This window comes from Chiloscyllium punctatum, chromosome 14, assembly GCF_047496795.1.
Source record: "Chiloscyllium punctatum isolate Juve2018m chromosome 14, sChiPun1.3, whole genome shotgun sequence".
NCBI classification, from domain to species: domain Eukaryota; kingdom Metazoa; phylum Chordata; class Chondrichthyes; order Orectolobiformes; family Hemiscylliidae; genus Chiloscyllium; species Chiloscyllium punctatum.
Window position 1 is genome coordinate 11,701,141 of NC_092752.1, and position 23,807 is coordinate 11,724,947.

General features: G+C 41.0%; 1 protein-coding gene across 1 annotated transcript in view; it reads left to right on the forward strand.

Moving 5' to 3' along the window:
• Positions 1–23,807, forward strand: part of LOC140485598 (probable E3 ubiquitin-protein ligase HERC3) — a 49,930-nt gene that overhangs the window by 17,658 nt on the left and 8,465 nt on the right. Inside the window, exons 8-20 of the mRNA XM_072583888.1 lie at positions 1,224–1,300; positions 1,934–2,034; positions 3,070–3,129; positions 4,327–4,432; positions 6,529–6,721; positions 7,315–7,472; positions 8,531–8,611; positions 12,666–12,728; positions 14,164–14,247; positions 15,181–15,291; positions 17,937–18,074; positions 21,186–21,352; positions 21,676–21,742. Coding sequence (XP_072439989.1) covers positions 1,224–1,300; positions 1,934–2,034; positions 3,070–3,129; positions 4,327–4,432; positions 6,529–6,721; positions 7,315–7,472; positions 8,531–8,611; positions 12,666–12,728; positions 14,164–14,247; positions 15,181–15,291; positions 17,937–18,074; positions 21,186–21,352; positions 21,676–21,742 — 1,406 coding nt within the window. The remainder of the gene's footprint in view (positions 1–1,223; positions 1,301–1,933; positions 2,035–3,069; positions 3,130–4,326; positions 4,433–6,528; positions 6,722–7,314; positions 7,473–8,530; positions 8,612–12,665; positions 12,729–14,163; positions 14,248–15,180; positions 15,292–17,936; positions 18,075–21,185; positions 21,353–21,675; positions 21,743–23,807) is intronic.

The following is a 23,807-nucleotide window of genomic DNA, read 5'->3' on the forward strand; positions in this document are numbered from 1 at the left end:
CAGTGATTAGGGAGCCACTTAGCTCGGTTGGGCAAGTGAGAGGTGTTTGGTTCAGAGTAAGGCCAACAGCATGGGTTTGATTCCCACCCAGCTGAGGTAGACTTTGGACCTCCTTCATTGCTCTGCCCCAAGTGTGATAGGCAATGGCAGCCCGCCACTGACAAAACTGCAAAGCTGAACAACTTGGAGGGGTCGTCAGAATCAAGTGCACCAAAGGCTTCAGCGTAGACCACTCGTGAACAAAGAACAAAGTAACTTTATAGCTCAGGAACAGGCCCTTCAGCCCTCCAAGCCTGACCACTGTCTAAACCTATCACCCAGTTCCTAAGCATCTGTATCCCTCTGCTCCCCATCTACTCATGCATCTGTCCAGACGCACCTTAAATGAATCTACCGTGCCTGCCTCTACTACATCTGCTGGCAACGCGTCCCAGGCACCTTCCACCCTCTGTGTAAAGTACCTGCCGCGTATATCCCCCTTAAACTTTTCACCTCTTACCTTGAACACATGACCTCTTGTTATTGAATCCCTCACGCTGGGGAAAAACTTATTTCTATCTACCCTGTCTATACCCTTCATGATTTTGTAGACCTCAATCAGGTTCCCCCCTCTATCTCCATTTTTCTGATGAAAACAATCCTAACCTACTCAACCTCTCTTCATAGCTAGCACCTTCCATACCAGGCAACATCCACGTAAACCTTCTCTGCACCCTCTCCAAAGTGTCCACATCCTTTTGGTAATGTGGCAACCTGTACTGTACCTAAATGTGGCAACCAGTACTGTACCAGTACTGTACACAGTATCATGGAATGGAATGAATATGCCATACAGCACAGAGAATTAAAATTAAACAGAGATTTCAGGTGAGGTTGAGTTAGAAGCGAGGAATAACTGCATGCAATCCTCATTTTAACATTGCGAATTTGGTCCTTCTTCATTTTTGCATTATAAAGTCTTGTGTGTATATTTATAATATCCAATGTAAATGCATTGCATTGTACTTATACCCTTCCCCAATGATGGCACTGCAATATCCTCAGCAATAAGTGTGTAAACACTGAGGCACTTTCTATTGGTAATATGCATATGCAGCTTTTTGAGATAACAATGTGAGTGGGAATGCATACAAATGTAAAGTTACATATTACCTAAGGGTAAACAGGATGACGTATGATGTGACATTGGAGTCCACTTAATGAGCTTTCATCCATGTTTGCAGGCCATACAACCGAACCAGTTATCAAAAGAATTTTTGCAGGAGGAAACCAAAGCTTTGCAGTGTGCAATGATGAAGTGGTAAGTACACTTTTTTTTATATTGGAAGAATCAATCATGGAAAAACAGAACCTCAAAGTCCAAAAGGAAGTCATTTTGCCTGACAAGCCAACGTTGAGTCTCTGAAAGCACTTGCTGCCTTGTTCTATTGCACTCCCCTTTCTTCATGTCTTTTTACTTTTGTATTCCTCCATTTAATTAAAATCGATTCTGAATCTTCTCGGCTTAGGGCAGCAGCCTGTAAAGTGACATCTAATAATATGTCAGTGTCCATAATATGGGTGCACATGGGGACATGGTGCCTCAAAATTAGTCCGTCATATCCAGGAAATTGAAACAAACTTGACCAAAATCTACCCCGGAGTTTACCCAGAAGTACTGTAGTTTCCGAAGCTTCTTTCCCCTGTCCAGTGTTGCTTCATCTGCTTCTCGTTCTTTGGATCACCTTTATCAATGCAACCTAAAACCTGTAACCTGGCATTGCAGCTGTTCTGTTTTCACTGTAACAGGAGGCAGTCTGAAGTGATCCCAAGGTATATGGCTAGCTCAGCCATATCAAGAGTGCATTGTCTGTCCTGGAGACAATTTCACTATCCCATTTGGTGTTCCTTGCCTGTAAACAGATATTCAGTGCTATTAACTTTTTCTCTCTAGGATTTGGTGTCCAAAATGGATCGCTCTTCACACATAACTTTGAAGAGAATCATCACAGTGGACAATTTCCTGGAAAAGCAATTGTGTAAAGAAAGAAGAAAGTAAGTTGTCTTAATTAAAAATCTAACTTAACTCCCTCAATCCACACAACTTCCTTGAAAAACTTTCATTAATTTCCTATGGATGAATATTCAGAAAATGATATCCCTAGATTTTACTTCTTGGTCTTAAAACTGGTAGGAATACATTCCTGATAAGGGTCTGTGCCCTGAATATCGACTGTCCTGCTCCTCGGATACTGCCTGAACGGCTGTGCTTTTCCAGCACCACACTTTTCGACTCTAACTCTCCAGCATCTGCATTCCTCACTTTCTCCATTAATACATTGATTTTCATTGTGATAATTCTGATGATATAACAGCTCCAAACAGAAAATCTTTAGTTCCAATTTTCATATATAACAAGAACATTGAAAATAGGCGTATGAGCCCTAAAGCCTGCTTAACTGTTCAATACATTCATAGTTAATATTTGACCACAAATCCACTTTCCTGCCTAATTTGCACATCCCATCAATTCTAAGAATCTACTAATCTTAAATAATATCAACAATTGAACATCCAGGTCACACTGGAGCAGAGTATTCCAAACATCACACTGCCAGATGGGTTTCCAAGTTGCTCTCTGTATTGGTGTAGGCAACCATGAAGTTGGAGAGACTCTGCTGGAGTTATAAGCTAAAGGAATATTTGCGCCATTTTCTTTTATGATCTCTGTTGTACTTGCATTGAATACTATTGGAATGCCGGATAGAATTGAGAACTCAATTTGGATTCAGCTTCTAAACATCCAAAAGGCAAATTTCACTGTCTCTCATTTTTTCAATCTATCTTGGCTGAATTTCTATGCATTAAATCAGTGCAACCTCTGAATACTTTCCAGACTGTAGATTCCCGTAATGTGATTTTAGCATGATATTCAACTTCACTAGTTCTATTTAAACCTTGGAAAACTAATCATCTACAGGACCCAACTGTATACGTACTGAGAATTTGAATTATCTATATATTGTTGGAAGTATTTATGCTTTAAAAATACAACTGTGTAAATTCAATTTGTCTGAATTTCATTTACAGGGCAATCTCAGAGGCATTTTCTTGTTCTCAAACTCTAAGTGGAAGTTTCCTGGAAGTCAGGTAAAAAAGTGTGCTATTGCCTAATAATTAGAATCATAATATCCCACTGAGACTTGCTCCAAACTCTATTTGAGTTTATTGCTTTATTCCCTGGGTTCAAACCACAGCTGGTTTATTTTGATCCCCCCTTATTTTGTGATGTCCATTTTATTCAATTTAAGGAATTTGCGGATATTCATACAAATAAATGGAAGGAAGGTTGGGGAAGAGAAAGTATATGCAGAAATGCAGATTTACAGGGTTGAATCTTATTCCTCGTTTTCTGTACTTAATTCAAGCTTTATTAACTTCCCTTTCCTGCCTTTTTTTTCATCCCATATAATCAAATTGAGTTTGGGAATTCATGGTCTTCTGATCAAATACTTTCCACCCACAACTCATATCTTTGACTCCATTTCTCTTCCCAGAATCTGGGTAAGTGCAATTCAAGTATTTAAGGCAGGTACCAGCATTATCTGCAGTGCAACTAGGCAAATACCTTATTTCTGAGGGAACCTTGCTATGCTGTTTTTTTCATAATTTAATCAGCTTTACAGCTTCAACGCATTGATGGAAAATATGAATCGGCCTTTTGTACATTTCTAAATTCCTATGCCCCATTATTGGTATTAGTACTTACAATTGTCTCGGCTCTAAGCCCTGTAGTTTTCCTCCCTTATCCTCTCTGCCTCTTGATCATTTGTCCTTTTAATGCACTCTTTAAAATCTGTCTCTTCAACAAAGCTTTAAGTCAACTGGGTTAATGTCTTTTTCTTTAAATTGGTGTTAAATTTCCATCCAATGATTCTCTTCTAAAGAAGCCTCATGGGCTATTTTATTATGTTGGAGGGTGCATATAATTTCAAGTTGTTTTTGAGTTGGAAGCGGTCACCTAAAACTGATATCATCGATTGAAGACCTGAATTTCACAAGGAATAATGGACCGAATGAAGCTTGTAGGACTAAGCTTTAGTGCCTATGGACATATTTCAATGGAATGAGAACCAGATGAGAATGGAAGGTCTGTGCAGGTTTTGCTAATTTATCAGACCATGAAGTTAAAAGATTAGCCCAGGCCATTGCACCACTTTTTGTTTCAGCCAACTACATAAATTTGGGTCAACACAAATCAATCTGCAGGAACACTGAAGAAGCCGCTACAATATTATGTTGTTTCCAAAATGCATGAAGAATTATTCTTCATATGTTTCAAAACAGGAATGATGGCCATTTCAAAACAAATGGAGAGATGTCTGGTCTTGATCTATCTGCAGTGTCCAGGGGCTTCGAGAATTTGGCAAAAAGCTGCTCACTGTTACAGAAGGTAATGTTACTGACTATCAGTCCCATGTACATTCAACTTCTAGTACCTCAAAGCAATGGGATGTACTTTCTTCCCTCCCCGATCACTGTGATTCCTTGTTCTGTTTTTCTTCCTCTGACGAGTTCCTTAAATTCCACTCCTTTGGTCAAGATTTTGGTTATCAGCCTATTCTCATCACTGGTGTCTCATCCTGTTTTATAACCACCAATGAAACACCTCAGGTGGTTTTGTTATGTGAAAGAGGCACAACACAAATGCTAGCTGTTGTAATCACCTTTTATTCCAGGGACAAAGTTGCCTGGTCTTACACAGCAAGAGGCTCTTACAGACAGCACAATTCATTAATTTTCAAGAGGGAATAAGCCCATTGTCCGTAGGTATCCTTCTGGATAGCAACCCAGAAATGAGAACCACTCACTGGGAATATCTGGAGTGGGTTTGAAGTCTGAATATTCTGCTTCAGGGCAGAAACTGTATGACTGAGTGAAAAACTCAGTCCTTTCAGGTTTAGCACAACGGTATTTCACAGTGCGTGTTTTTTTTTAAAAAGGCAACAAAACACACAGATCTGAGAGCAGTGTGTCAGCACAAACATAGGAACAAGACCAGGAGTTGGCTTTCAAGCCTGATCTGCCATTGAATACAATCATGACTGATCTAATTACTCCACATTTTTACCTCCTCACCTTGCTTGTCAAGCATCAATATATCTGCCTTAAAAATATTCAAAGACTCTACCTTCCATGACTTTTGAGGAAGAGCATTCCCAACATACACTGCCCTCTGTGAGAAAAGAAATTCTCCTCCTCTGTACCTTAAGTGGATAGTCCCTTATTTGTAAACAGTCATGAAATAACTCCATAGAGGCCGATACCCTGTTGCCAAGTCAGGTACTGAGTACTTGACAGTGGTCCAAACACCTCGGACAGAAACCAGTACAATATTATGTTGTATCCAAAATGCATGAAGAATTATTCTTCATATGTTTCAAAACAGGAAGGATAGCCATTTCAATCACTGCCAGTCCTATTTAGATCTGTCAGCCAGGACTCCCTGATTGTAACAGGTTAACAGCCCCAGTCAGAGAATTCATATTCTATGAGGTCCACCTGGCTGACCTTGAAACGATCACTACAAGTAACCTCTCAGATTCTCCTACAAGATTTAATATTCTTTCCACATGCCCCTTTTAAGACCCCTCAAGTTTTCATTTGTTTCAAACAAGTTGCCACTTCATCTTCTGAGCTCCAGAGGATACCAGCTTACCCTGGCCAATCTTTTGTCATAAGACAACCTGTCCATTTCTGTTACTAGTCCAGCAAATCTTTGCTGATTACTGCCTCCAATAGATCTACATCCATCCATAAATTAGGACACCATTGCTCCACATTGTATTCCAGAAGTGGTCTCACCAATGTCTGATACACCTGGTTGTACCTCGGCATTTCTCATTTGGTAGTCTTCTGAGAATGATCTCAAAATTCTCTAAAAATTCTTTCTCCATGTATCATTGCATCATTACCTCTAAATTAAATCGGTTCACACCAGTCTGAGAATTAGGGCCAGACCACTCAGGAGAGATGTAAGGAAGCACTTCAACTCACAAAGGGGAATAGATGATTAGAACCCTCTTGCAGAAATGGGAGGCAATGCTAGATGAGTTGTTAATGTTAAATCTCAGGTGGATAAACTTTTGTTAAGTAAAGGCAATAAGGGATATGGGTTAAAGGCAGGTATATGGAGTTAGTCCACAAATCTTGCATGATCTCATTGAATGGTGGAACAGGCTTGAGGGGCTGAATAGCCTACTCCTGTTCCTATACTTTATGTTCCTAAATGTTTAGGGAAGCTCTGTTAGCATTACTCCTGTAGGCTGTAAGATATCTGCATTACAATCCCTTACTGACCAGTACAATTGCATATTTTGCTGCAGACATTCACCTGTGGTAATGGATGACCTTGCATTGCAATATGAATCAGGAGTAAGAAGTAAAACACACTTTAGAGTTAAATGGAATGTACTAAATTGATAAAGTGGGCTTCTTTTATTACAAAAGAGTTATATGATGGAGCTGCTGATGTTCACAATTTTACAGGTGAAGAATGCAGTCCAGCATCACCTGATCCCATCGTTACTTCGATCTCCGACCTGTGTGGAAACATTGCGAGTTTACATTATAATACCAGAACTCATTGCTGTCCTGGGAGAGTCAAGGGACTCAGCAATGCTGCTCGAATCTTTAAGCAGAGCCATTCTCTCACTTGAAGAAGAGTATTTTAAAATTCTTGGTGAGTTTTATATTTCAACTGTGTTAACATCAGTAAAGACACTGCTGATTGCAATGAAAATAATTCAGAAATAAATTCTTCCACATTTCCTCCATTACAAGGTGACAATGCTTCAAATATACCTCAATAATTGTAAAGTTGACAGGCCTGAGGTATTGAAAGAAATACCCTTTCAGTCTATTCTACACCACCTTCAGTATCCATACACAAAAACAGAAGTTGCTGGAAAAGCTCAGCAGATCTGGCAGCATCTGTGCAGAGAAATCAGAGTTGGGTTTTGGTTAAGTTTCTATTTTTGTTTCTCATTTACAGCATCCACAGTTCTTGTGGTTTTTAGTCAGTATCCATACGTTTTTGACTTTCATAATTGGACAAGTTTGTGAAGCACTGCTGCTCCTCCTGATCAGAAATCCAGTTGAAATACCACATAATGCCAAAACCAAGGCAGCAAGTCTGTGGAAGTCATCACAAAGGATTGGCATTATTGTTTTAAATATAGTGCCCACTGTTCTATCTTAAAAGTTCACCATTACGTTCAGCTTTTCTGAAGCTTTACCATCCGTGAGGATAAGTTTGATTTCTGTTCTTGATAGAATGCTGGTGGAGGACAATACCTGATGATTTCTTCATGCGCCTTGTGACAATGTATCAAAGAGAATCAAATCAATTTCATCTACTGGCTCTGGCGGAGGTCTCAAGATATGACACCAGACTACATGATTCATTAAAAATTTTACAAGCACTTTTCAAGGTGAGTGCAAGTTTCAGTGATTCTCTCTACTTTGTTCTACCATAAGCTGTTGTTTGCCTACACTCGGAACTCCCTTCTTTGCTACCTCCCTGCAAAATCTACAAATAAGTCTAAAACCCTACTTGTTTGACCATCAGTATTATTTGCTGGTTGTTTATCTTCTCTGTGAAACACCTAAGGATGTTTCAACTCAATGTAACGCTGCATTGTGAATTCAGAATTGTTGTTACAAATCAGGGCTGAGTAACGTAGATTCCAATTATTGGACACAGATAATGGTCTCAATATTCATCCAAACTGTCCATCAGGAATAGGACTGGTTCAGGTAGGACACTCATTCTACGTCCATTCTGAGTGTAGAGATTTGTAATCAACCTGTTTAGGCAGGTTATGACACACTCCTGAAGCAGGTGGGACTTGCATTCAGATAGTGGACACCTCTGCATCACACAAACCCTCCACACCAGTTCAGTTCTACCCTGTGCTGAAGCCAACGATAAGTTAAAGTTAATCCAGACTGGGAGCAAATTGAACATTCAATCCAGCCCTGCCAGTTTCCTGATGTTAACTTAAAAATTGAGCTTTTGTAAAATGCTCTGATTGCAAAATCAGTGTTGCATTTCACATAATTTTCCAGCACAATGAGTGAGTTGATCTCACGCTGTATTTATCCAAATAAACACTCGACCTTTTCATTTAGATGTCACTGTTGTTATTGTACAGGAGTAAATAAGTTCAGTTTCATCTATAACAGAGCAAATTGCAAGTGATATGTTGTAAGGAATGGAACTTAATAGTCCAATTGCCCTTTCTCAAGCCCTGTTTTGTTACTGTCACCAATGTACATTATAGACGGTGCGAGTATGCAGATGCACAGCAACCTGAAAGACTCCAGTTGGGCTTGTTCCATTTTAAGTATCCACAGCTGCATAACTTAGTTTCGACGGTCTGTGTAAAATGTTTTAGAATTGTAAGTCCATAAGGATGTAGCATTTAATAAGACCCAAATTACTCCTAATCACAAAAATGTTAACCTATGTTTAATTCTATGCTGGCAGGTAAACTTGAGTAGATATGCAAAGATCCCGGATGGAAACTTTTGCATTCCTGTAATGGAAAATTTGAGGTACTCTTTCATGGTAGGTGATGAATATTTTTAAATCTGATATGCTTCACCAATCTCTCAGTTAGATCATTACAGTTTGTGACATAACAGGACCTCTCATTCACCCTCATGGTTCCATGGTTTGTCCATTACCTTAAAAAACATATACAATTACATTTAAATGCTGATTAGGTATTGATGGAGAAATATATATGAAAGAGAGAGAGCGAGAGAGAGGAACATTATAATGGCTGAGCAGATCTGATGGGTAAATGACCTACTCATGTTTCTATGAGATACTCTAAGTGATCTTGTAATGTGGAAACGACCTGAGCTCAAACTAACTTATTATATGAAGACACACTTTTGTTTATCAACTTGCCATTTCTACTCTGTCTATTGTACAGTGAAAGCACTGTGGAAAGGGGTTTGAATAGATTGGAAGGATGAGGGTCATTTTTGTTGGTAACTTAAAAAGATGTAGCAACACAGTGTTAAAGGTATAGATGGAGAGGAATTTCTTAAGTGCATACAAGACAATTTTCTGATTCAGTATGTGGATGTACCTACCAGAGAAGGTGCAAACCTTGACCTACTCTTGGGAAATAAGGCAGGACAGGTGACTGAGGTGTCAGTAGGGGAGCATTTTGGGGCCAGCGATCATAATTCTATTTGTTTTAAAATAGTGATGGAAAAGGATAGACCAGATCTAAAAGTTGAAGTTCTAAATTGCAGAAAGGCCAATTTTGATGGTATTCAGCAAGAACTTTCGAAAGCTGATTGGAGGCAGATGTTCGCAGATAAAGGGACGGCTGGAAAATGGGAAGCCTTCAGAAATGAGACAACGAGAATCCAGAAAAAGTATATTCCTGTCAGGGTGAAAGGAAAGGCTGGTAGGTATAGGGAATGCTGGATGACTAAAGAAATTGAGGGTTTGGTTAAGAAAAAGAAGGAAGCATATGTCAGGTATAGACAGGATAGACAGAATGAATCCTTAGAGTATAAAGGAAGTAGGAGTATACTTATGAGGGAACTCAGGAGAGCAAAACGGGGACATGAGATAGCTTTGGCAAATAGAATTAAGGAGAATCCAAAGGGTTTTTACAAATATATTAAGGACAAAAGGGTAACTAGGGAGAGAATAGGGCCCCTCAAAGATCAGCAAGGCGGCCTTTGTGTGGAGCCACAGAAAATGGGGGAGATACTAAATGAATATTTTGCATCAGTATTTACTGTGAAAAAGGATATGGAAGATATAGACTATGGGAAATAGATGGTGACATCTTGCAAAATGTCCAGATTACAGAGGAGGAAGTGCTGGATGTCTTGAAATGGTTAAAGGTGGATAAATCCCCAGAACCTGATCAGGTGTACCCTAGAGCTCCGTGGGAAGCTAGAGAAGTGATTGCTGGGCCTCTTGCTGAGATATTTGTATCATCGATAGTCACAGGTGAGGTGCCGGAAGACTGGAGATTGGTGCCACTGTTTAAGAAGGGTGGTAAGGACAAGCCAGGGAACTATAGACCTGTGTGCCTGACATCAGTGGTGGGCAAGTTGTTGGAAGGAATCCTGAGGGACAGGATGTACATGTATTTGGAAAGGCAAGGACTGATTCGGGATAATCAACATGGCTTTGTGCGTGGGAAATCATGTCTCACAAACTTGATTGAGTTTTTTGAAGTAATAACAAAGAGGATTGATGAGGGCAGGACAGTAGATGTGATCTATATGGACTTCATTAAGGTGTTCGACAAGTATGGAAACAGACCCATTCATCCAACCCATCCATGCCAATCAGATATCCCAACCCAATCTAGTCCCACCTGCCTGCATCCGTCCCATATCCCTCCAAACCCCTCGTATTCATATACCCATCCAAATGCCTCTTAAATGTTGCAGTTGTGCCAGCCTCCACCACTTCCTCTGGCAACTCATTCCATACACATACCACCTTAGGTCTCTTTCATATCTTTCCCCTCTCACCCTAAAACTTTGCCCTCTAGTTCTGGACTCCCACACCCCAAGGAAAAGACATTGTCTATTTACCCTATCCATGCCCCTCATAATTTTGGAAACCTCTATAAGGTCACCCCTCAGCCTCTGACGCTCCAGGGAAAACAGCCCCAGCCTGTTCATCCTCTCCCTATAGCTCAAATCCTCCAACCCTGGCAACATCCTTGTAAATCTTTTCTGAACCCTTTCAAGTTTCACAACATCTTTCCGATAGGAAGGAGACCAGAATTGCACACAATATTCCAACAGTGGCCTAACCAATGTCCTGTAAAGCCGCAACATGACCTCCCAACTCCTGTACTCAATACTCTGACCAATAAAGGAAAGCATACCAAATGCCTTCTTCACTATCCTATCTACCTAAGACTCCACTTTCAAGGAGCTATGAACCTGCACTCCAAGGTCTCTTTGTTCAGCAACACTCCCTGGAACCTTACCATTAAGTATATAAGTCCTGCTAAGATTTGCTTTCCCAAAATGCAGCATCTCGTATTTATCTGAATTAAACTCCGTCTGCCACTTCTCTGCCCATTGGCCCATCTGGTCAAGACCTATTGCAATCTGAGGTAATCCTCTTCACTGTTCACTACACCTCCAATTTTGGTATCAAACTTACCAAACTTACTAACTGTACCTCTTATGCTCGCATCCAAATCATTTATGTAAATAACAAAAGTTAGAGGAGCCAGCACCGATCCTTGTGGCACTCCACTGGTCACAGGCCTCCAGTCTAAAAAACTACCCTCCACCACCACCCTCTGTCTTCTACCTTTGAGCCAGTTCTGTACCCAAATGGCTGGTTCTCCCTGTATTCCGTGAGATCTAACCTTGCTAATCAGTCTCCCATGGGGAACCTTGTCGAACGCCTTACTGGAGTCCATATAGATCACGTCTACTGCTCTGCCCTCATCAATCCTCTTTGTTACTTCTCAAAAAACTCAATCAAGTTTGTGAGACATGATTTCCCACGCACAAAGCCATGTTGACTATCCTGAATCAGTCCTTGCCTTTCCAAATACATGTACATCCTGTCCCTCAGAATTCCCTCCAACAACTTGCCCACCACTGATGTCAGGCCCGCTGGTCTATAGTTCCCTGGCTTGTCCTTACCACCCTTCTTAAACAGTGGCACCACGTTGGCCAACCTCCAGTCTTCTGGAACCTCACCTGTGCCTATCAATGATACAAATATCTGAGCAAGAGGCCCAGCAATCACTTCTCTAGCTTCCTACAGAGTTCTTGGGTACACCTGATCAGGTCCTGGGGATTTATCCACCTTTACCCACTTCAAGATATCCAGCACGTCCTCCCCTGTAATTTGGACAATTTGCAAAGTGTTACCATCTATTTCCCTACAGTCTATATCTTCCATATCCTTTTCCACAGTAAATACTGATGCAAAATACTCATTTAGTATCTCCCCCAATTCTGCAACTCCACACAAAGGCTGCCTTGCTGATTTTTGAGGGGCCCTATTTTCTCCCTACTTACCCTTTTGTCCTTAACATATGTGTAAAAACCCTTTGGATTCTCCTTAATTCTATTTGCCAAAGCTATCTCATGTCTCCTTTTTGCGCTCCTGATTTCCCTCTTAAGTATACTCCTACTGCCTTTATATTCTTTTAAGGATTCACTCGATCTATCCTGTCTATACCTTACATATGCTTCCTTCTTTTTCTTAACCAAACCCTCAATTTCTTTAGTCACCCAGCATTCCCTATACCTACCAGCCTTTCTTTTCACCCTGATAGGAATATACTCTCTCTGGATTTTTGTTATCTCATTTCTGAAGGCTTCCCACTTTCCAGCCGTCCCTTTACCTGCGAACATCTGCCACCAATCAGCTTTCAAAAGTTCTTGCCTGCTACTGTCAATCAGACAAAAGGTTGAATTCTTAACCACCTTTTACTGATACTTGTGGTCTGAAGATCTTCTGTTCTATTGAAATACTTCACCAAAACGATGAATGTCACACAGCAAAACCAATATGTTTGTCGAAATAAAATACTTGTTTGTTTCCTGTACGTTCTGAAATAAATCTGATCTGTGATGTGGGCTTTGTGTTTTCTTCACAGTCAGTGACTGGCTATGCATGTTCAGAATTGAAGTTTCAGCAATATTTCTCAGCACTTCTTGGAGTAAGTTGTCTGTGTTGCATGTTTGTTTTTGTGAATAATGATCGTTTTGTTTTTTGTCTTAATTTCCTCCCTGTTCCATGAAAACAATTTGGGGGTCTGGAGAAGTCAGGAGGCCTGCTCTGAAGCCACACTAAACCTAACCATGAGAAGGTGTGGACTTCTTCTTCTGAGTTAGTTCTGTGGAGCCCTTAGCTTGGGCCTTGCTTTTTACTTCCTCACAGTGAGCCTACTGAGAATTCTAACTTCACTTAAGTGAAGTTTACGTCCATAACTGAGAGGTTTGGGAAGGACATGAAAGTTCCTTGCCAAGGTATAGTGGAGATTTAACAGAATGGTTCCAGGAATGAGGGATTTTGGCTACAGAATGAGGTTGGGGAAACTGGGGAAATCATTCTCCTTGGAGCAGAGGAGATTAAGGGGTGTTTTGATAAATCTGTACAAGATTGTGACAGGTTTAGATAACATCAACAAATCAAAGCCATTCCCATTAGCTGTTGGTGCCAGGACTAAATGATACAGAGTGATAGAACTGGAGAAGAGATGCTGAGGAAATATGAGGAAGAATTTTGCATACCGAAGGGTCTGTTTCCATGCAGTACATCTCTATGACTTTATGTCTTTATGTGATAATGTCCTGGAACCTTTAAGAATGTAGGATCAAAGGAATAGAAGTAGGGCATTCAGCCCCCCAAACCTGTTCCACTATTCAATGAGACCCATGGCTTCCAAAGACCTGCCTTTGACCCCCTACCCCTTAATACCTTTGCTTAACAAAAATGTATCTTATCTCAGATTTAAAATTAAGAAACTACTGTTAATAAGGGTGGCAGAAGCAATCACAAACAATGACTTGAAAAGTGAATTGTTTGTGAATTTGGAAATAAGCACATAGGCATAGAGCTGGGGATTGGGGCTGACTGCTTTGCTGTATGGAGAACTGGTACACACTTGACACAATGAATGGTCTCCTTCTGTAACAAAAATGACTTAATTGCCTGGACTTTCACAGCCGTGGAGGCACCAGACATCCAAACTAACATCAGGCCCTTGAATCCAAAATTCCTGCCCTGATTTCTGATGCATCCTATTTTTGTCAATTTTGTTTTCACAGCAGTAACTTCAACCCTCAACAGACCACATTTACCAAATTTTACTTGGGTTTCCCAAAACTGAAGAATTTGACACATGATCCCTCTAGTTTATCATTAAAATACATTTGCTTACAACTATTCACAGCATTTACAAAATGATCTAAGATTCTCATTATCCCGCATTCATAGATGATTGGTGAATCAGAGCAGTAAGACAATGTCAGTAGAAATTCAAAATAGGGTGAAACCTTTCAGATGGGAATCATTCTTTACTTTCTCGAAACATGTTTATAAAGCACACATATCTGGTTCTGATTAACATAAATAATGTGCTTTTTCCATAGATACAACGGCAATTATTTGCATATCCTTGCATCTTTGATATGGAAACGAAGCTTCAAGCATTGAATTTGGAATTCATGCTATTGGTAATGCTATGTATTACATTGCATTTTGTAGAAATGTAGCCTAATGATTAAATACCTATATTTAACATACAGACTGAAGCTCATTCCAATATAGCAACACACCAAGGGCCTTGTTTATAACACAAACTGTATTGGAAGAAGCTCTCACTGTTAGCTAACTTTGGCACTCAGCTTTTTGTCAATTGCCTGTCTTGCAGTTGAATTGAGATTGATCTCGCTGGTGTCCTCTCATGCCACTATCATCAGAGCATGCAGGGTTAATGGAAGGACATTGGTTTAGGTCCAGTACTTTGGGAGATCCATTGATCATGCATTAAAAACCCTAAACTAAGTCTGCAAAGTCTTACTTCCTGCTGTCACTTTTTTTGTTACACTATTACGTCAACATTTCAATTATAAATCCCAGTCTATACAGTCATTGAAATCAAGTTAATCAATTGCAATTATACTTCCTTGCTCCTGCCTCCAAACCCCTGAGCCTATACTATAGAAAATCAGCTATCCGAAATTCTCACGCTAGTGCATATGTACTTTGAGTGCTCAAAAAGATACCACGCCAATATAAATATCCCATGGCACTGTTTGACTTAGAGTTGGTCATTCTGGCGAAAGGCAGAAGTGGGTACTGCGGATGCTGGAGATTAGAGTCAAGATTAAAGTGGTGCTGGAAAAGCACAGCAGGTCAGGCAGCATCCGAGGAGTGGGCAAATCAACATTTTGGGCAAAAGCCCTTCATCAGGAAGGGCCAAAGTCTACCATTGTGTAGCACACTGAAACACATTAAATTGTTATTTATGTGCAAATTGGCTTTCACGTTTCCTGCATTGCATAGTAATGATACTTAAAAAAAAAATCTACATTCTCTGCAAAGTACTTCCAGAGAATGATGGTCCTGAAAAGTGCTTCATAAACCTATGTCTTTCTTTCTTTCAGGCAAACTCAAAAGAACTGATCCATCTGCAAGTTTCAAGGAAAGCGATTCTGCAGAGTGCACTGAAAGGCTTAAAGTCAATCAGATCAGCTGCTTATTGTGCAGTACTTCAGGTACAAACTGGGTCATTGATGAACGCTTCAAATATCTTTCAAATGTGAAATATTTTTTCTATCTAATCACCAGCTATCAATGACTACATGAAAATAGATTTTGCACATTAATTGATGTCTATTGGAATTGTACACACAGTGAAACAATATAATTCAGATCCCATTTTAAAACCTTCATTTTTGACCAGAGTTCTGGCAAAACTTATGACAGCATGGCAAAGCTCATTTTCCACAGTATAGTCTCAGGGGTTTGGAGGCTATTTCAGTCAGTCGGGTGACTGGGCAGGGAAGTATGATTGTAATTTGACAGCGTTATTTAAAATCCCACATTGAACTGAAAAGGTGACGCAAAAGTATTTCAAAAAGTGACAGCAGAAAATAACATTTTGTAGACTTTGTCAAGGATTTTTAATACACAATCAGTAGGTCTCCCAAAGTATTGCACCGAAACCTACTGTGCTCTTAAGTGAAGTGGGGTTAGAGAGGGCTTATGCCCGAAACGTCGATTCTCCTGCTCCTTGGATGCTGCCTGACCTGCTGCGCTTTTCCAGCAACACATTTTCAGCTCTGATCTCTAGCATCTGCAGTCCTCACTTTCTCCTCCTTAGAGGACTAGGGGACAATTATACCTCAGGGTGCACAGATGCACTTCTGTATCTGCTATACAATTATACTTTCTTTACTTACATTTATATAGTTATTAGATTTGGTCCATTTATTGTTAGTTCAGAATATGGGACACTGAGAAGTATACAAAGGAGCCTCGATTATCCGAAGGACATGGGCGGGCATATTTGGTTAATCGAATGCTGGATAATTGATGCTGGATAACAAAGTCAGCAACACATCGGGACCTTGCGATCTTGTTCATTTAATCGGAAATTTGGTTAATGGAATGCTAGATAATTAAAGAATGATCTGCTCCCAGAGGCTGTCAACTCACACAAACCCCCCCTCCTCCAGCCATATGCCATATGCCATGTGCCATGTGCCATGTGCCAGGTGATACAGATGATGCTGTTGACAGCAGATGTAAGTTCTGCTTAAACAAGGCAAACATCCTCTGCAGATTAGAACAGTAATTAATCTCAATTCATAGAGACCCTAGTCTACTCCTAACAGGGTCAAAATGTTATTCTTTTCAAAAACTTGATATTTTCTGGAGAGCTGTCTTTCTGATTTTTAGTGTTTACTTTTACACTGTCACTAACACATTTATCAGGTGCTGCAGTCATGCAGTAACAAAATCTTGTTGTCATTTGAGGTATTTGGACTTGCCCAAAAATAGAATTAGAAGAATTCATCTCTACCCTCAATAATAATCAACTCTCCATTAAAGCTAAAGCTATGACACACAAGCAAACCATTTACACACATAATACCACTGTATTTGAATTGATATACAACAGGAATCAGAATTTAGCATAAAAAGTTTTCCTTACAAAATAATTGACAACACACTTCTACATATGAAAAACCGTTACCCTAATCACATCATCCCCAGTTTGGTAAGAACACAGCTGATGTGTTTCCATTACACATGCATAAAGTTGGCAACATTCATTTGTAATGAATGCATTATCTCTGTCATTTCATGTTTTCTCAGTTAACCAAGTATTCATTTTGCCAACAATTATAAAGCTGTTTGCTTTGTGTTTTACCTTCCTCTCCAACCACACTGTGGCATCCCTCTTCCTTCATATTGCTGCCTCCTTCACCCTAAAACCCTAAACCCTTTTTCAGTTTTGTTCTTCCCCCACAGGACTCTTGCAGAAAGGACCCTTCTTTCCTCTTCACTCCCATCTTGCTGCCTTCCCTCCCCCCACCCTATCCCCCTTTTCAGCTGCCTAGACCCGAAACATTAACTCCGCTTTCTCTCCAAAGATGCTGGGTCAAAAAGTGTGGCACTGTAAAAGCACAGCCGGTTAGGCAGCATCCGAGGACCAGGAGAGTCGACATTTTCAGCATAAACTCTTCACCAGGAATTCCTCATGAAGAGTTCCTGCTCGAAACATCAACTCTCCCGCTCTGTGGATGCTGCCTGACCAGCTGTGTCTTTCCAGCGCCACACTTTTGACTTTGATCTCCAACATCTGCAGTCCTCACTTTCTCCAAAGATGCTGTCAGATATGCTGAGTTTCTCCAGCAATTTTTGTTTTTGTTTCAAGTCATAGAGTCATAGAAATGTACAACACAAAAACAGACCCTTCAGTCCAACTTGTCCGTGCGAGCAGATATCCTAAACTAATCTAGTCCCATTTGCCAGCACTTGGCCCATATCCCTCTCAACCCTTCCTATTCATATACCCATCCAGATGCCTTTTAAATGTTGTAATTGTACCAGCCTCCACCACTTCCTCTGGCACCACCCTCTGCATGAAAACATTGCCCCTTCGGCCCCATTTAAATTTTCACCCTCTCACCCTAAACCTATGCCCTCTAGTTCTGGGATCCCCACCCCAGGCAAAAGATCTGTCTATTTATCCTATCATATTTTGGCATTTTTAACGGCAACAACATCAGTTGTAACATTGAACAATTATGTATACAAAGGGAAAGAGAACACCATTGGATGTAAAAAGACAAATATACCCAAATATTTTGGAGTGTGTTAATGTTTACTCTTGATGCTCCTGCTATTTCAGGTTGTATTTGAGGGTGAATCATGTTATGGCAAAGGGGTAACGCAGGAATTCTTCACCCTTCTTAGTCGGGAACTATATGGCAGCAGGGGGATATTTCAACGCTCCGAAGAGTCTGGACTGCTTTGGTTTTCCAATGAGGTAAGGCTTATTATACCTCATGACCTGTAAAGATGTGCATCAGAACTTCCTCCACTCCTTTTGTACTTCTAGTACTCAGGAATAGTGGATTTTAGTCGACACAACGTTGAGGACCAGAACACTGATACCCTGAAACTGTTACTATTTAAGAAAAAAGTGAATAAAAGGCTGTTGGTTCAACAATTCTACCAGTTGGTAACTGATATATCCTGTTTGCTGCTGGTATTTGAACAATTTGCCACATTATACAGTTTTAGAATACTGCGCTCAATTCTTCTATAGGAAAGATGTTGTTAAAACTTGAGAGGGCACAGAGAAGGCTTACAAGGACATTGCCAGGACTGGACGGTCAGAGTTATGGGGAAAGGCTGAATGGTCTGGAGCTTTTTTTCCTGGAGTGTCAGAGGCTGAAGGGTGACCTTATATAAGTTTATAAAATCGTGAGGGACATGGATAGGGTAAAGAGACAAGGTCTTTTTCCTAGGGTGGAAGAATTAAATACGAGAGGACATTGGTTTAAGGTGAAAGGGGAAAGGTTTAGAAAGGACCTGAGGGGTAATGCTTTTATGAGAAGGGTGGTGTGTGTATAGAACAAGATGCCAGAGGAAGTGGTGGATGCAGGTACAATTGCAACATTTAAAAGGCATCTGGATGGATAAATGAAGAGGAAGGATTTAGCAGGATATGGGCTAAATGCTGGCAGATGGGACTAGATAAGATTGGGATGTCCTGTTAGTGTGGACAATTGGACCAAAGAGTCTGTTTCCATGCTTTATGATTCTAAGTCCCTGTGTCACCAGAATCTGCCATTAAGTTTCCCGTGGGAAACTGTATAAATGCCTGTATTCAGTGGGTACCAGAGTTTGTATTTCAGAGATAGATTGTTAAGAAATAAAATATTTAGTTGCAAAAGTAAAAGCGGTTGAGGAATTTCATGGCTGTTTCTTTATGAGAGTACGTTGGTTTGTTAACTGCAAAAAAGATGACCTTATGGATCCCTGAGAGACTATGCGAGTATGATGCTATTTCTTGCACCAGATCAGTGTTGTGAACAAAACATTTACTGTAAAAAAAAAATAAATTGCGTAACATTGGCCCATTCTAGATGTAAAATCAGCAGTAGTTGTGTTATGAAGACTGATTTGCAAATTTTGTGCTCCCGAGAGAGATCCCTCCCCATCGAGAGCACATTACAATAGACTGCAGAAGTTTTGTTATTCAGATAAATCATTGGAAAGTTATGTGGGCATTATATCCAGATTTCTAGCAAGCTCTTCCAACAGGTGAGGCTGCTTTCTATGAGCACATCATCCAGCTCATAGTGCAGTTACCCTTCCCTGGAGACAACAAGGATGGTGGTGCAAAGGGCAAATAATTGAGTGAGTTGGCCCTGGAGACATACTCATTACCATCGTACCACCTCAGAAATGATGTGCTGGGCAAGAAGTTCGACTGGGGACTTTCTAAAGTCACCATCTATTAGGAGCCTTAAATAATGGGCAACTTAAAGCCTCAGCTCACAATCAGCCTGATTATTTTCTTCATGGCAGGCAGGAAAAGCAGATGGTTTCCCAATAGGGAAGTCAGGGCTGCATGCTAGGTCTTCATTTGCTGTAATCTCCTGCCAGGCAGTGGCCACCAAAAGCCATCTCCTGTCCTTGGCTCCAAGCCTGTTGACCAGCCTCTCCCCACCCCTGCATTTCCCCCTCCCAGCGAGACCTGAACCGAAATGACCCACCTTCTCGCCACTGAATTCCCCGAAGCCTAGACCTCCAGCGAATCTCTAAGACCCCAGGCGCTGATAGCCTCTGATGGACCAGTAGCTTCTATGATACTAAGCTTCTGATGGTACTAAGCTGGGTGGCAGGGTGATATGTGATGAGGATGTTAGGAGATTACAGCGTGACCTGGACAAGTTAGGTGAGTGGTCAGATGCATGGCAGATGCAGTTTAATGTGGATAAATGTATGGTTACCCACTTTGGTGGCAAGAACAGGAAGGCAGATTACTACCTAAATGGAATCAATTTAGGTAAAGGGGCAGTACAGAGAAATCTGGGTGTTCTTGTCCACCAGTCAATGAAGGTAAGCATGCAGGAACAGCAGGTAGTGAAGAAGGCTAATAGCATGCTGGCCTTCATAACAAGAGGGATTGAATATAGAAGCAAAGAGGTTCCTCTGCAGCTGTACAGGGCCCTGGTGAGACCACACCTGGAGTGCGGTGTGCAGTTCTGGTCTCCAAATTTGAGGAAAGACATTCTGGCTATTGAGGGAGTGCAGCGTAGGTTCACGAGGTCAATTCCTGGAATGGCAGGATTACCTTACACTGAAAGACTGGAGCGACTGGGCTTGTATACCCTTGAGTTTAGAAGACTGAGAGGGGATCTGATTGAGACATATAAGATTATTAAAGGATTGGACACTCTGGAGGCAGGAAACATGTTTCCGCTGATGGGTGAGTGCCGAACCAGAGGGCACAGCTTAAAAATATGGGGTAGACCATTTAGGACAGAGATGAGGAGAAACTTCTTCACCCAGAGAGTGGTGGCTGTGTGGAATGCTCTGCCCCAGAGGGCAGTGGAGGCCCAGTCTCTGGATTTATTTAAGAAAGAGTTGGATAGAGCTCTCAAGGATAGTGGAATCAAGGGTTATGGAGATAAGGCGGGAACAGGATACTGATTAAGGATGATCAGCCATGATCATATTGAATGGTGGTGCAGGCTCGAAGGGCAGAATGGCCTACTCCTGCACCTATTGTCTATTGTCTATTCTGCAACATTAAGCCTCGTGATTCACTGGTCAGCTCTTCATACCTGATTGGTGGATGCAGGTGCAATTACAACATTTAAAAGGCATCTGGATGGGTATATGAATAGGAAGGATTTAGCAGGATATGGGCTAAATGCTGGAAAATGGGACTAGATCAGATTGGGATGTCTTGTTAGTGTGGACAAGTTGGATTCTGGGAGCACTCACATTGCCTCTGGAGATGCCCAGAAGGGCATGGACCCACTCAATCTTGACTGCAAGGTCCACTTCTTTGTTTGAAAGTACTGTGAAGACTTTGCAAAGAATGCTTTTATCATTTCTTGCCTTTTTGTATTACACACAGGAACCAGAAATGGATCTTGCATTTCATGTGATGGGAATTCTCTGTGGATTTGCTGTATCCAATTCTTTAATCTGCAATTTCAACTTCCCATTGGCTTTATACAAAAAGTTGCTCCACGTGCCACCAAGTTTGGAGGATCTGAAGGAACTCTCACCAACAGAAGGAAAGTGAGTGAGCTCCAAACATTTCATCACACTCCACCAAATTATCAAACCTTTAATGCTGTTCCTTCCTGTCACTACACATCTCATCCTTGGTTCAATATCCTGGGGAAAAGTAAAATTAATTCTGTTTTTCAAAATACCACAATCAGAACGATATCACTTAAAATATTAAGTTTGCAATCTGTTTTGATCAGTGCTTTCTGATCAGTGGAAATTAACAATTTGTAATTAACTTCATAGCCTCACACAAATCTTACGTTGAAATTGACAAGACATTGACAAAACTTACTAACTTTGAATTTCTATGCTTTTTCTCGTTAATACAGTTCACTCCAAGAGGTCCTTGATTATGAGCATGATGATATTGAAGAAATGCTGTGTCTGGATTTTACTGTAAGTCTATTCCTATACGACATCAGTTTACTTTCAATCTACAGTAAAACTGAAAGACTACCAATGCACACTGGAGTGGACAAAGGAACTTGAGCATGCCATTCAGAATAAACAATGTGCAAGTAATGCCCATTCCAATCTGCACTCCAATCCATAAGACAATGAGCCATGAGAGCAGAAGTAGACCATTCAACCCATCAAGTCTTTATTCAATGTGGTAATTGCTGATGTAATAATCCTCAACTCCACTTCCTGCTTTATCCTAATAACCCCTGATTCCTTTACTCATTAAAAATTTATCTGTCTCAGCCTTGAATATGACCCAGCATCTAGAGCCCTCTGCAGAAAGATTCACTAGCCTCATCTTTGTCCTAACTGGGCGACCTCTTACTCTGAGACTATGCCCTCTGGTCCTGGACTCTCCCACCAGAGGAAACAACCTCTCAGCATCTACCCTGTCATACCCCTGAGTGTTTTATATGCTTCAATAATGTTGCCATTCATTCATCTAAACTCCACTGTATCTGAAGGGCTGAGGGGGAAAGGGCTTTGGAGACTTGGTGGGGGTGTGGGTGGGGTGAGTTTTTGTTGTTCAGCACACTATAATGAATCCACCAACAGCTCATGCACACCAGAAGCGAATTTCCCTCAAATGCTTTGCTGATTGTGTAGTTGGTGTTGTTAGTTTGGGGATGATATGGGGAAGCTTGGAAATAGATATTACATGCAATTATAACCCTTGTCTCCTGATGGACATGCCTTGCTCAATGGTATAGTTTTGTAATTGTCATTAGCTCTTCCAATTATGAGCTCAGTCAGTCTTCCTGTTCTTTAAACACGTGACAGCTCATTTCTTTGACAGCGTTTATGTCTAATTATTGTCGGTCTGCATTATTTCCATAATGAAGGTCCTATAATGTGCCCAAATTGCTTGTCTGACTCATCTCCCTCATGGCTAGATGGAACATGGTGATTGATGAATTTGGGTTAGCATTCACTCCATTCCCATTGGATGTGTGTACTACTCTGGATGTCAACCCAGTATTCCGAGAGTGAGACTCTCATCACCATTTTCCAAGGGTAGTCACTCTTCCCGAGTGAGCTTAGAACACAAAATTGTAGCAATTTGCAGCTCGGTGGAGGCCATTCAGCCCCATTTATGGTAGTGCCAAGATCGTATCTGATTCAACGATGCTCTTTATCAAAACAATTTGACTCAATATGGCCAATTTTGTGGTAAGGAGAAAGTGAGGACTGCAGATGCTGGAGATCAGAGTTGAAAATGTGTTGCTGGAAAAGCGCAGCAGGTCAGGCAGCATCCAAGGAGCAGGAGAATCGACGTTTCAGGCATGAGCCCTTCTTCAGCCTGAAGAAGGGTTCATGCCCGAAATGTTGATTCTCCTGCTCCTTGGATGCTGCCTGACCTGCTGCGCTTTTCCAGCAACACATTTTCAATTTTGTGGTAACTAAACTTCAGGGGAATGAACTTAAGTCTACCTGCAGTGATGGAAGTTCATTTTACAGTAAATGAGAATTCTGTTGATTTTTTGCAAATGTTACATAAGGGAAGACCTGCAATGATTTGGCCATGTTCACCCAATGGATGTATACCTAAAGACCTTCCAAATGGCGAATTAGTCAATGGGTCCCAACCTACTGGATGTCCACCTGACTGCTCCAAGAGCATATACCAGCTGGATGTAGAGGTGGTGATCATTGGTAGGAACCTTTGAAAGCTGTAAGTCTGGAGCAGCGTTCGAAGAGGAGTGGTGAAACAGAAATCCCAGCTTGCTAAGAGGGCCAGAGGAAGTGGAGGCTAGTGAATCCTGCACTTTCTCAGCCTCTATCCGCAGTAAGTGCAGCAGAGACTGGCATGCTAGAGGGCAGCTCCTACCCCATCCCTACATCCCAGGGTAGAACCTGACCTGGAGAAACAACTCAATGCTTGAAAAATGAGTGGATTGGATTTATGTGAATCATGTAGTTGAATAAATAGGTGATGAAGTTTGATGTTATTTTAGAACATTGTTAAAAACAATGAACAAACCGGGAAAAAAACTTTGTG